At 63.1% G+C, this 11,802-nt stretch overlaps 2 protein-coding genes across 2 annotated transcripts in view; one reads left to right on the top strand and one right to left on the bottom strand.

Annotated features, from left to right (window-relative positions):
• STAT6 (signal transducer and activator of transcription 6) overlaps positions 1 to 1,345 on the bottom strand; it is a 12,955-nt gene extending 11,610 nt beyond the window's left edge. Inside the window, exon 1 of the mRNA XM_017836643.1 lies at positions 1,333 to 1,345. The gene's annotated coding sequence lies outside the window, so the exon portion shown is untranslated. The remainder of the gene's footprint in view (positions 1 to 1,332) is intronic.
• The window catches only part of LRP1 (LDL receptor related protein 1), an 88,902-nt gene continuing 77,272 nt past the window's right edge, over positions 173 to 11,802 (top strand). The window contains exon 1 of the mRNA XM_017836605.1: positions 173 to 251. Coding sequence (XP_017692094.1) covers positions 179 to 251 — 73 coding nt within the window. The 5' untranslated portion in view covers positions 173 to 178. The remainder of the gene's footprint in view (positions 252 to 11,802) is intronic.

The following is an 11,802-nucleotide window of genomic DNA, read 5'->3' on the forward strand; positions in this document are numbered from 1 at the left end:
CCGCCGCCCCCCGGCCCCGCCGCCGCCGCCCAGCCCGGAGGGTCCGCCCGCCCCCCGGCCCGGCCCGGCCCGGCCGCCGGCCCGCCCCCGCCCGCCCCCCGCGGATGTCGGTGCGCGGGCCCGGGACGCGCCGCCCCGCGGGCAGCACGGCGTGAGGAGCCGCCGCCGAGCCACCGGCATGGGGCCGCTGCTGGCCCTCGCCGGGAGCCTCCTGGCCCTGCTGGCCGCGCCCGCCGCCCGCGCCCTCGAAGGTGAGTCGGGGGAGGACAGCGGCGGGCGGGGGGGGCGCCGCGGCCGCTGTCGGGGGCGCGGGGCTCGGCCGGGCCGGGGAGGGGGCGGGGGGCGGCCGCGCGTCCCCCCCTCCGCCGCCGCCGTGACAAAGCAGAGCGGGCGCAGCCCGGCCCCGCCGCGCCGGGGGCGACACGGGGGGCACCGGGCCGGGGAGGTGCGTCCTCCCCGCGCCCTCCGCAGCGCTCGGTGCGCGCCCCCCCTCCCGCCCCCCTGCAGGCGCGGGGGCCGCTCGCTCGCGCTCCCCGCTCTCTCCCCTTTGCCCGTTCCCGTGGCTCCCACCCGCCCTCCATCCCATTTTTCCTCTGGAATCCAAAGTTTTCCCTGCAGCCAAGCGGGAAAGTTGCAGCCCGGCACCGCTGCGGCAGCCGCGGCCGGGGGTCCCGGGGTCCCCCGGGGATGCCCGGGGCCGGGGTCCCCCCCGCTGCCGGGGTGCCCGTGACAGCCCGGCCTCACCCCACGCTCCCGCTCTTGCATAACCGGGGCTGCTTCCCCCCGAGCCGCGACGCCCGGCTGCGGAGTTTGGCTGTGGCCGGCCTGGTGACACTGGGAACGTGTTTACCCAGCGGCGGGGCTGTCCGTCCATCTGTCCCTGTGTCTGTCTGTCCAACCTCCCCCCATCCGTGCATCCAGCTCCCCCCGTTCCGTGCGTCCAGCAATTCCCTGCCAGCCGCTCTTTCCCAAGCCGCGCACGTCGCGTTCCCGGCCCTTATTGATCTATTCAGTAAATACTTGAGCTCGTCAGCTCCATGGCCGGGCTGGGAATGTGCGAGGGGCCGCTCTTGGCAGCGCCCGCGCTCCGCGCTGGCAGCTGATCCAGCCGGGAACCGGCGGCCGTGGCGAAGTTCCTCGCAATGCCTGGACGCGCGGGGCTGTTTATCCCTTCAAAAGCAGGGAAATGGGGGGGGGGGTGTCTCGGTTTTCCTCTTACAGATCCCGTCTGTACGCATGGCAATGGCCTGGTGAAATGAGAGGCCGGGGTGACGGATGAGCGAGAGGTTTTTTTAGCGGGGAAGGGTTTTTGTGTCCCCTTTCTTCACCCACCTTGGAGCGAAGTGGGAGAAGGGATTTGGTGTCGTGGCAGCAGCAGCGCCTGACCCGTCAGCGGGTCGGAGGGATGGAGGAGGAGGAGGAGGTTTGGGCAAACGCCAGATCCCTGCCCCAGATTTGTGTCTGGGGCCGCGGGAGGCCGGAGCCTGCGGTTTCCACCCTCCGGCCCCTCCTCGCCCCGCTGGGGGTCCGGGCCCTCCATCGGTGTCCCTTGGAGGGAGGTGACAGGAGCGGGGCAGCTCGGGGCACCCCGCAGCCCCCCCAGCTGGCACCTGTGGGGCTGATTGACCCGCTGGCACCCACCCGGTGGGCTCAGCGGTGCAGGAGGCCAACACGGAGCCCTCCGGGGCACCCGCCCGGGGACCCGGGTCTCGGGGGCATCGTCCCCGCTCGGAGGTGGCTCCGAGCAGGAGCAGCCGGCGGATCCAGAAGTTGGTGGGGGCGGGAGGGAGGCATCGCTCATTGCATAAGCTGCGTTGCCTTTGGAAACGAGGCTGCGGAAGGATGATGAGCTGGAGGGAAGTTCCTCCATCCTCTTCTCCACCCCAGGAGCCAGAGCGGGGCAGAGACACCCCCTCCTCCCGGTGCACGTTGCCCTCCCGAGGGGCTCCCCTTGGGGGCACGGTGCCGTTCCACCTCACAGGGCCTCAGGCAGAGCGAGAGGTGCTGGGAGCTGTGCGAGTCCGTGGGTGGCAGGATGTGGAGAGGGCTCTGGAAGGCCCCTGCTCTGCAGGCGTGTGGCTGGGCTGCCTGGGAGGCAGGAGGTGGCACCTGAGCTGGTGCCTTGGCCCCCGGCAGTCCTGGCTGGGCTCTGGTTTCCCTGATGCAGGTCTCCCACTGCCCCAGCTGGGTGCAGTGGGGCTCTGGGAGAGCCCAGGATGTAACGGGCAGCAAGGTCCAGTGTCCCCATCCTTGTCCGGAGACCTGATTCCCCACACCCTCTGACGTGGTTTGCAGCTCTGGAAGCTCTTCACTTCTTCCTGGAAAAGAGAGGGGCAAAGTCCTGCTGGCAGTGGGAGGAAGCTCTTCCAGGGGGACAAAGGGCACGGATGTGTGGCTCCTCTGTGCCCGATCCTCTGCCACTTCCTGGGGTGTCCCTGGGCCCTGCGGTGGCAGAGCCGGGCGGCCCCGGGAGCAGAGCGAGGGCAGGCAGGGATCGCCCTGTTCCTGTTTTGGAAATACCTGTGGTTGAGGGTGGCTGGGGTGTTTCGGAGCAGCGCTTCCCTCTCGCCGCCTTGGTGGTCTGGCGTGTCCCGTGCGCGCCAGGGGAGTGTGTGTGCCCATGTACGTGCCCATGTATGTGCCCAAATGTGTGCCCACGTGTTCCCAGGCTCACATGCGTGTGCCCATGTGTGTCTGTGTGTGCCCATGTGTGCACACGTGTGTGCCTGTGTGTGTGCACCCCTGTGTGCACACGTGTGTGCCTGTGCTGCTTCCCGGGGCGTGCGTGGACGTGCCTGGAGCCGTGCTGGGTTCAGTGGAGGTGAAGAGCGGAGGTTTGGGGGTGCTGGAAGGAGAAGGCAGGAGCTGTCAGAGGGGCTGCCCTGGGGGAGGGCTGGGGGTTCCTCCGTGCAGTGGTAGGGAGGGGTGTCCAATGTTCCTGTGTGGAGCATCCCAGTGGGATGCTCCACTCTGCAGTGCTTGGGGTTGCCCGGAGCCCCATGGAGATGCTGTGCCATGGGGTGCCAGCGTGCCCCCATCCCACGTGCTCCTCGTCCGTGACGTGCAGCGATGCTGAGAGGACGGGGCAGCGCTGGAGCATCCCTGGCAGTGCCCGATGTGGGGTGAAGCCGAGGCAGTGCCTCCTCGCCGCTTCCAGAGCTCCCCGAGGCGCAGTGGGTGGTGTGGGGGTGGGAACAGCTGTGGCAGCCCCCTCGCCTTCGGTGTCTCAGCCCCACCACCCGCTCCTCGTGTTCTCCCTGCGCCGGTTCCATGTGCTCCGGGGGAGCCTGCGAACCGGGAAGGAGCGGGGGCTGCTCCAGCTGGTGATGCTTTTCCTCCTGTGTCAAGTACCAGTTGGGATGATGGGGAGCAAAACCGTGCCCAGTCCGCCCTGTGCCTCCAAGGCCCCGGTTCCTGGAGCATCCTTTGGAGGAGCTGGCTACGCTTTGGCGTCCCTTGGTTCCTCTTTGCCCCCAGCCCGTGCCTGGTGGGGCTGCTCTGGCCTCTCCTCTGCTGCACGGGCGTTCCCCTCTTCTTGCAGGAACGGCAGGATTGGAGCGGAAATTCGGAGCCAAATTAAGGGAAAAGCTGTGTAAAGCAGCTGCTGGGTGGGGTCCCCAAAACACAGCCCTGGAGTCCACCCAGGGAGGGGGGTGGTGGCATGAGCAGCTTCGAGGCAGGAGTGTTGTCTCCCAAAGTCTGTCCTCCTGCTGTCTGGGATGAGGGTGTTCAGGGAAGGACAGGCTGAGCTCAGCCCTGCTCCTGCCCCCCCTGGGAGGGTGTGAGGGGACCCCCGAGCTGTGACAGCATCCAGGTCACCTCCTGGTGCTTGCTGAGGTTGGGGAAGGGGATGGAGGACAGGGAAGGGGATGGAGGACAGGCAGGGTGAGGGCCAGGAGCCCTTTGGGCAGAAACAGGGAGCACTCTGGGGATGGTGCCCACGAGGGAGGGTTTGGCTGTCCCGGGAGGCAGGAGGAGCTGAACCTGTGTCTGTGACCCCCGTGGTGCTCCGGGGGTGTGGCTGTGCCTTTGGGAAGCCTTCCCAGGCCTGTGCACCCTGTAAAGAGTCCTTTGGAAGGTTATGGGCCCCCAGGAGCCTCTCCAAAGCAGCACAGGGAGCACGTGCCTCTGCAGGTGCCCTTTGCCTGTGTAGTGGGTGCAGGGGGGGTGCTTCCCAAAACTGCAGCCGGGGCTGGGCCCTCGGGAGTCGTGGAGTGCCCGGGGAGGGGGGGACACACAGGATGTGCTGCATCCTGCTGAGTCAGCACCACGATAACCAGCGGGTGAGCCCGCGGCTTTGTCATGGGGCAGGAGGTTCCTCTTCCAGGCGTGGAGATGATTTCGGTTCCCAGATCCACTCCAAGCACTTTCCTTGTGCCAGCCTTGTGGATAAATCCTTGCTCTGTGCCCCCCAGACTCCCTGTCCGGCCCCCAGCCCTGCCAGGGGGGTGCATCCCTCCGAGAGCCGCCTGCTGAGCTCAGAGTCCTGCTCCCAGCTCATCCCAACAAGCCACGGGGCTCGGGATGAATCTGGCAGTCCCAGAGTTGGGAATGGGCTCCTTGGAGTTGGTGCTGACCCCTGGCCGCTGTGGCTGGTTGACTGGTGAGCGATGGATGCATCCACCCCCTTCCTTCCCTCAGTCCCGGCTTTGCCCGGCAGACAGGACTCTCCTTGTGCTTGGGATGAATGTCTCCATCACCTCTGGCTGTGACATCCCTCTCCTGTGGGACAGTTGGTGGCCAGTGGTGCCAAGGCCTCTCTGAGTGCCTGGGGACGTCCTGCATCCAGCGCTGTCATCCTCAGGCTCCCCCACACCGAGTGTTGTCTCCGTCCCTGCTGCGGCTTAAGTTCCAGGGGATGCTTTTCCCTCTCCTTGGGATTTTGCAATCCAAGGCCGACTCGAGCTATTTACAGCCCAGGTTTTGCTGTTGACTTAAGTTTCCAGTCCCTTCCATGCGCCGTTCCTGGGCAGCCCGACCTGCCGGCTGTGGCCACACCGAATATTTTCAGCGTTTTCTGACTCGGCTCAAACTTGTTGTTTTCTTTGCTCCCTGCCTCTTATTTCTGAAGGAAAATCACAGGGTGGGCCGTGAGGGCCGTTCTGGGTGTTATCCCACCGTTCCCCAACGCGATCTGGCCATTTCTAGTGCTAAATATAGACCCCAGTGTCCTTCCTGAGCCGGGGAGGGGAGCGGAGCGGAGCTGCGGCCGTGCAGATGCTTTGCAGGGTCAGAGACGGTCCCGGCACCGCTCGGGGGGTTGGCAGCAGAAACCTTGGATAATGACCTCGCTGGCAGCTCGGAGCTCCTGGTGGGACCGAGGGGAGGGACGGGAGGAGCATCCCAGGATCTGGGGAGTGTCAGGAAGGTGAGAGCGGGTCTGTGATGTCCAAAACACACGGACTGGGGTATCAGTGGGGATTGCAGATGTCTGGGAGGGAGTCTAATTGAGTTGGAAGTTGCATCTTTAATTGAGTGGACTAATTAGCCTCTTGCCAGATGCTGTTTCTCCAAATGAGGCTGCAGTGAGGATGGGCAGGTGTTGGGGGTCACGTCCCGAGGATGGGCAGGTTTTGGGGGTCACATCCTGCGTGTGCTGGGGGCGAGCATGGGGGTTGCTTGGTGAATTGGAGGGTGTGGAGGGCAAGGGGAGTCATTGCTGCCCTTGGGCTTGGGGCTCTGCCATCCACCCCTTGGTGACTGAACTGAGGAGGAGGATTCCAGCTGAGGGGGATGAAGGTTCTGGAGCCATCCCCCTGCTACCCACCTGCCCTGGCCTTGCTGAGGGCAGCTGGGTTTGTCTGCTGGGGTCTGTCAGGCAAATGGCATAAATATTTAAATCTGATGAGAGCTTTGAATCGCTTCAGTCTCTCCCATCTACCTCCAGCTCTTTGTTTGTGAGTGAGGGGACTGAGCGCTCGTGGCCCTGCATCACACAGTGGGCTCCTGGTAGCCACAGCGTGGCCACTGCTCGTGCTGGGCTGGCCACACCCTGCATCCCTGCATCAGGCTCTTCAGGGCCGAGACCCTCCCACTGTCCCCTCCCTGTCCTTCCCTGTGCCCCCGGGGGGCAGAGTCCCTCAGCGCCGGCTCCTGGTGATTTTCCCCGCTCAGAATTGCAATATCGTGGCCCAGAGGATGGCGAGGGGACACAAAGGCTTGGCTCTGGGGAGCAGCAGGACACTGCCCTGCCCACCCTGCCCCTCTGCAGGCACCAGCCCAGTGTGTTGATGGTGGGCTGCCAGCGTGTGCCCACCCACTGCTCGGAGCAGTGTCCCTTTGGGACACCTCTTGCCCGTCCCCGGCTGCCAGGGACGATCCCCCCGTCTGTCCCTGGCTCTGTCGCTGCAGGAGAGCAGCTCCAGGTGATTTATGATGCCTGGGGGCTCCGGGCCGGGGGCAGGGGCACCCCAAACCGCGGTGCTCGTGGTGGTCCCGTCCTCTCTGGGCGCGTGTCCTGCCGGGTGCCGGACCCGTCCCCGCGTCCCTCCGGGCACGGGCGCAGGGAGCCGGGGGTGGCTGTGAAGGGTTTCCTCCCGGCGCAGCGCCGCGGGTGTCGTGGTGCCTTTTTATTGTTTGGAAAAGGAAGCACTTGGGTTTAATACTTCCCGCTCCGGCCGCCTTCCCAGCGCGGGGCGGATGCCGCGGGAGCACCGGGGCAAACCTGGCTGCGCCTCCGGCCCGGCCGCCCTGGGTCGGTGCCCTGGGTCGGTGCCCGCGCCACGGCCCCGCTTCCTGCACAGCCCCCGGCCCTTCCAGATGGGTTCTCTCAGCGTCTCCTCTCCCGGCCGGGAGTGTTTTCCCTGGGGAAGAGCGGATTTGGAGCCCAGCACCGCGATTACTCACCGGCGTGATGCTCCCCTCCTCCTCCTCCTCCTCCTCCTCCTCCTCCTCTGCGGCTCTGATGCCATCGTCCCCCGTCGCCCGCCCAGCCCGGCCCCACGCCCTTTCGGCTGCATTAAATCGTAAATTTTCTTTTTCTGCAACTTACAGAAGTTAAAAACAGGGAAACCAGGATTCCCTGACCTGCGGGAACCATCTGGGAGCATCCGATGGAGATGCCGAGGGGTCTGGCGGCATCTGGGATTCAGCGTCAGCTCAGGGATTACCTGAGATTGGTCTTTCGATTCCTTTTTCACCATTTGTGCCAGTTATAGACAGGTGGGACATTTCGCTGTGCCAGGGATGTTTTTCCAGTGGAGCAGCTGCCACCTGGAAGCTGAGCAGGCCCTGCCTTCCCGGGATGTGCTGTCGAGGAATTCCCAGACCTTTGCCCATCCCACGCCGCCACCTCGCCGGCAGCACGTGGATGGCTGGGGCCGTGTCCCTGTGCACTGGTTGGGTTTGGTTTGGGGGACCAGGATGGGAGCTGGTGGCAGGCAAGAGCTGCAGCAGGAGCGGGGCAGGGCCGTGGTGCTGCTGAGGGTTGTTATTCCTGGGGAGACCTTGAAGCAGCAGGAGATTGTGCTGTGCGACGGTGGCTCCGTGACCTTGTGCTCCCCAGAGCCAGGAGATGCTCTGGGGTCCCCCACGGGACCCAGCAGGAGACCCAGGTCCCCAGGGGACCTCGGAAGGGGGCTTGGTGGCAGGGGACAGGGTTGGGTCTCCATGTCCTCATCCCCCTCTTGCTGCTCTCCAGCCTCCTGGAGCCTCCGTCGTCTCTCGGGGGGTGACTGATCCCTGCCCGTCCTGGGCTGGGACCCCCCGTGTGTGCCCCGCTGGGGACCTGCAGAGTGGCCACCCCAAGGACCCACAAATCCCAGCTGGATCATCCCTGGCCGTGTTCACACGGGCAGGTGGAGCCGAATCCAGAGCAACTCCCCGCGCGGCCGCGCTGCTCGGGAATAAAAGTCCCTTTATGCCGGAATAATTAGTGTACTCAGAGCATGCTAATTATTCGGGGATAAAAGTGACTTTTATTCCGGCAGAGTGTCCTCTCAAAGGGCCCTTTCTGCCCGCTCCTGGGGCACAATAGCTGCTCTGCTCCGTTTCCCCATCCCAGACAAAGTCCTTATTTGCGGAGGCAGCGAAATTGAGTTGACTAATGAATTAAGGCCAATGGTTCTGGCCGGGCTCCAGCCCTTTGAAAGCCTTGGCGAGCTGATGCCCGGCCCGGCGGGAGGAAGCACAGACCCTCCTGCCCCTCCGAGCTCCCGGCAGCCTCCCCTCCCTCCCCTCCCTCCCAGCTGCTGGGATGAAATGCCTATTAATCTATCCTGTGGAATTGCTTTATTCCCGGCGCAGGCAGGGCTCTGGAGGGAGCCTTATCAGCTCCAGCCACAGGCCATAAATAACCACCACGCTGCAGAACGCCGGATCCTGTTTGGGTTCCCAACTGCCCAGGGTATAAACATCCCACTCCTATTGCTGGGATAAATACAGGGAATAAAGCCTGAGCAGGTAGGGGAGGGGGGGGCTCCCTAGTCCCGCTGCCCCCTCCCCATCCCTCCTCTGGGGCAGGAAAAAGGGGACACAGCAGGGATGGCCACGGGCCAGGGCCGGCTGCAGCCCATCCAACTGCACCCAGAGGACTTAAGCCCCTTTCTCCTGGCTGAAAATGCTTTTTTCTTTCCCTTTTTTCCTCCGCCCCCCCCCTTTTTTTTTTTTTCATTTAAATTGCAGATAAGCTGCAAAAAGAGAAAGAAATCAAAAAAGCAGGATTCTCCCTCGAATTGCCCTCAGCTGTGGGGTTGGAGCTGCCCCTCCTGCCCCTCCCCACCACGGTCTGGATGATCCAGCTCCTTTTTTATTATTATTATCATCCCCAGTTCTGGCGGTGCCGGGGCTTCGTTTCATCTGGTTCCATCTCCTGCCATTTTTCAGCTCGTTCTGCTGCGGGCTCTCGGTGGGGCTGGAGGCGGGAGGGGACGCGGGGGATCGCTCCGGCACGGAGCTCCCGGCTCCTGAATTTGGTTTAAAATGCAAATCTTTCCTTCCCCCCCCCTTTTTTTTTTTTTTAATGGATTTCATCTGAAGGCGGCGGAGCTGCCAGAGCCCGAGGAGCGGGAGGGGAAGGGGCTGGGCGGGGAGGGGGGGAGCGCATTCCTCCCAGATTTCCTGATGCGTGTTCGCATGGAAATCGTCTCTCCCCCCGGATGCGTTTGAAGTCAGGTGACGTGGAGCTGCGGGATGGACGCGGCCCGGGAGCCGCAGTGGGATGTTATCCCCCTTCCCCCCCTCCCCGCCCCGTGGGGATGGATGGATGCTGGTGGGCAGCCTCCACCTCCTGCCTCCGTCTCCTGCCTCCACCTCCCGCCTCCCTCGGGATGCGCTCTGCCCATCCATCCTCCTCCTCTCCTTCCCCCGTCCTCGCTCTGCTCCTTTGTCTTGGCTTGGGAGGCGGCGGTGGCAGGTCCTGGCTGATGGGAATCCCACCCCGGTGCACGTGCTGGGGGTGTGGGGGGGCTGCTGGGGACCCCCCGGGCCTTTGGGCTGTGTCACCTCTCCCTGCCCTGGCCATGGAGCCAGCTGGGAGTTGGGCTTGTCCCTGGAGCTGAGTGGGACATTGGGGTGTCCCAATCCCTGGAGCAGGGACCCAGCTGCTCCCAGTCTGTGCCCCGTGGGGAGGGATGGGTGTCCCTTGCCGTGGGTGGGTGGTGGGTGCGTGTGTGGAGCATGTGGAGCCTGGGAAAGGGCCAGGAATGTGCTGGTGGCCTCGGGATGACTGAGCTGAGGGTGCTGGGAGGGTTCTGGGATCCTCACTGGGTGTCCCCGTGCCTGGGGTGGGGCGGCAGATGGAGCCTGTCCTGTCTGTCCCTCCGGGCTCCGGGGTGTGACGTGGGGGGTCCCAGCCCTGGCCGTGCCCCAGGATGGAGCCGGGGGCAGGCAGGAGATTCCAGCTGCTTCCCAGTAGCATCATCCCTCTGCTGGGGGGGGAGATGGGCAGGAACCGGGGATGGAAAACCAGGGAAGCGCCGGAATACTGGGACTGAAGCCGTGGGGGGGGCTCTGCTGGTGTTTGGTTTTGGTGGGATTTGTTGTTGGTTGCAGTTTGTCTCCTTGGGGGCTCCAGATACGGTGACAATTGGGGTGAACCCACTCCAGAGCCATTCCAAGTGCCGGAGGGTGTCCCAGGAATGGCACTGAGCTGCCATTCCAGCACCTCTGGCAGAGCACAGCTGGGCTGGGCTTGGCTTCTCCAAATTGCCTTTTTTAAGGAAGGTGAATGCCTCGTGATCCCGATGCCATGGGCTGACTTGAAAGGAGAGGGGGGGGAAAAATAAATGTATTTTAAAGTCAATATTTACTTAGCATTTGGCCAGCCCCCTCCCCCAGGCCTGGCCACATACCTGCGGCTTCTCCCGGCGGGAATGGCCGGGAGCCGCCTCGGTCCTGGAAGGGCTGGAGCAGGGATCTGGTTTGAATCTTCCCCTTCGGAGGGGGCCGGATGGAGGAATTGCAAAAATGCATTTGAACTGTTTTGGGATCGCGTATTTAAACGCAAAACAAACAGCTGAGCCTTCCTTTCCCTTTCCCCCCTGGAAAAAATGTGCCTCGGACCTGAGGGTTCGGTATTTTAAACGTCTCTATTACCCCGGGTCGGCTTTTGGGAGCCAAAGGACCCGGAAAATTTGCATGATTTGGGGCTTTAGGATCAGCCTGGAGCCCCAGCCCTGGGATGAGGGAGTGGGATGGAGCTGGGGGGCTCCGGGCTTTGGCCTTCCCAGGGCCCGTCCTTTGGCTGCAGAGAAATTCCAGGACATTCGAAGTCCTGAGCGCACAGAAAAGGAACAAATCCTGTTTTTTCTGTAATTCAGGAACAAAGGGTGGATGATGTAGGGGAGAAAAATGAAGGGTGAGGTGACTGTGATGTGCTCCTGGTTGATGGTGTGTGTTGAATGGGGTTGAATTTGTGTGTTGGGCGATTTGGAGGGTCTGGCAACACGGTGCCACGGGGTTCTGAGCTGGCACTGGGGGAACTGGGGAGAGTGGCCATGGCCTTGTGGTGTGCTCCGACCTTGATCCACAGGGAGGGACCGAGGGACGTGGGGATGAAGATGTGGTGTTACCTGGTTGATGGAACAGGCTCTACCAAAGACAGGCCAAAATTGGCCAAAACACACCAGCCTTCCCCGTTTTGGGGTGCTGTGGCCACACAAGATGGGGACAGAGACCTTTGAGTACCATGGAGTGGGATTATTTGCCTCCAGAGTGGGTTTATCCCTCCCTCCGTGCTCTCTTCTCCCCCCAGACATCTGGTTTGGGGCTCGTGCTCGTTCCAAGCCGTGTTTATGGCCAGCGCCGTTTCCTCTGCGGAGCAGCGGCCGGAGCCTCCTCCCGGGGAGAGGAGGAGGAGCTGGGCCGAGGAGGAAGCAGGGATTGCTCTGGGAAGGAGCTCGGTGGTGGTTTTGTGCCTTGCTTCCAGGCTCTCCAGGGTTTTGTGCTGTGCTCATCCGTGTGCTGGAGGTCGAGGTCACTCGGCCTCTGCTCCAGGACCTGCTCCCCGAGCTCTCCGACAGCCCGTTTGGTGTCCATTTCTCATTTCAGGCAAACCCCAAATGTTTTGTGGGGTTTTTCTTTGCAGGCCCTTTTCCCAGCCCATCCTGCTCCAGCATGAGGCCTCTGGTGTCCATGGGATGGTGGCACCAGGCTCTTGGTCCCCTTCCCACCTGGGAAGACCCCACGGGGGCATCTGTTGCCACCCTGTCCTGGAAAAGAGCAATTTCCTTTCTTGCACCCAAATGGCTTTTTTTTTTTTTTTTGGGGGCCTTTTTGGGGGGAGCCTTTCTTTTGGCCTTTTTTTGACCTTTTTTTTTTTTTTTTTGACCCTTTTTTGGAAGCTCTTTTTTTTTTTTTTTTTGA

Source organism: Lepidothrix coronata, unplaced genomic scaffold, assembly GCF_001604755.1.
Source record: "Lepidothrix coronata isolate B3197 unplaced genomic scaffold, Lepidothrix_coronata-1.0 Scaffold281, whole genome shotgun sequence".
Classification (NCBI taxonomy): Eukaryota; Metazoa; Chordata; class Aves; order Passeriformes; family Pipridae; genus Lepidothrix; species Lepidothrix coronata.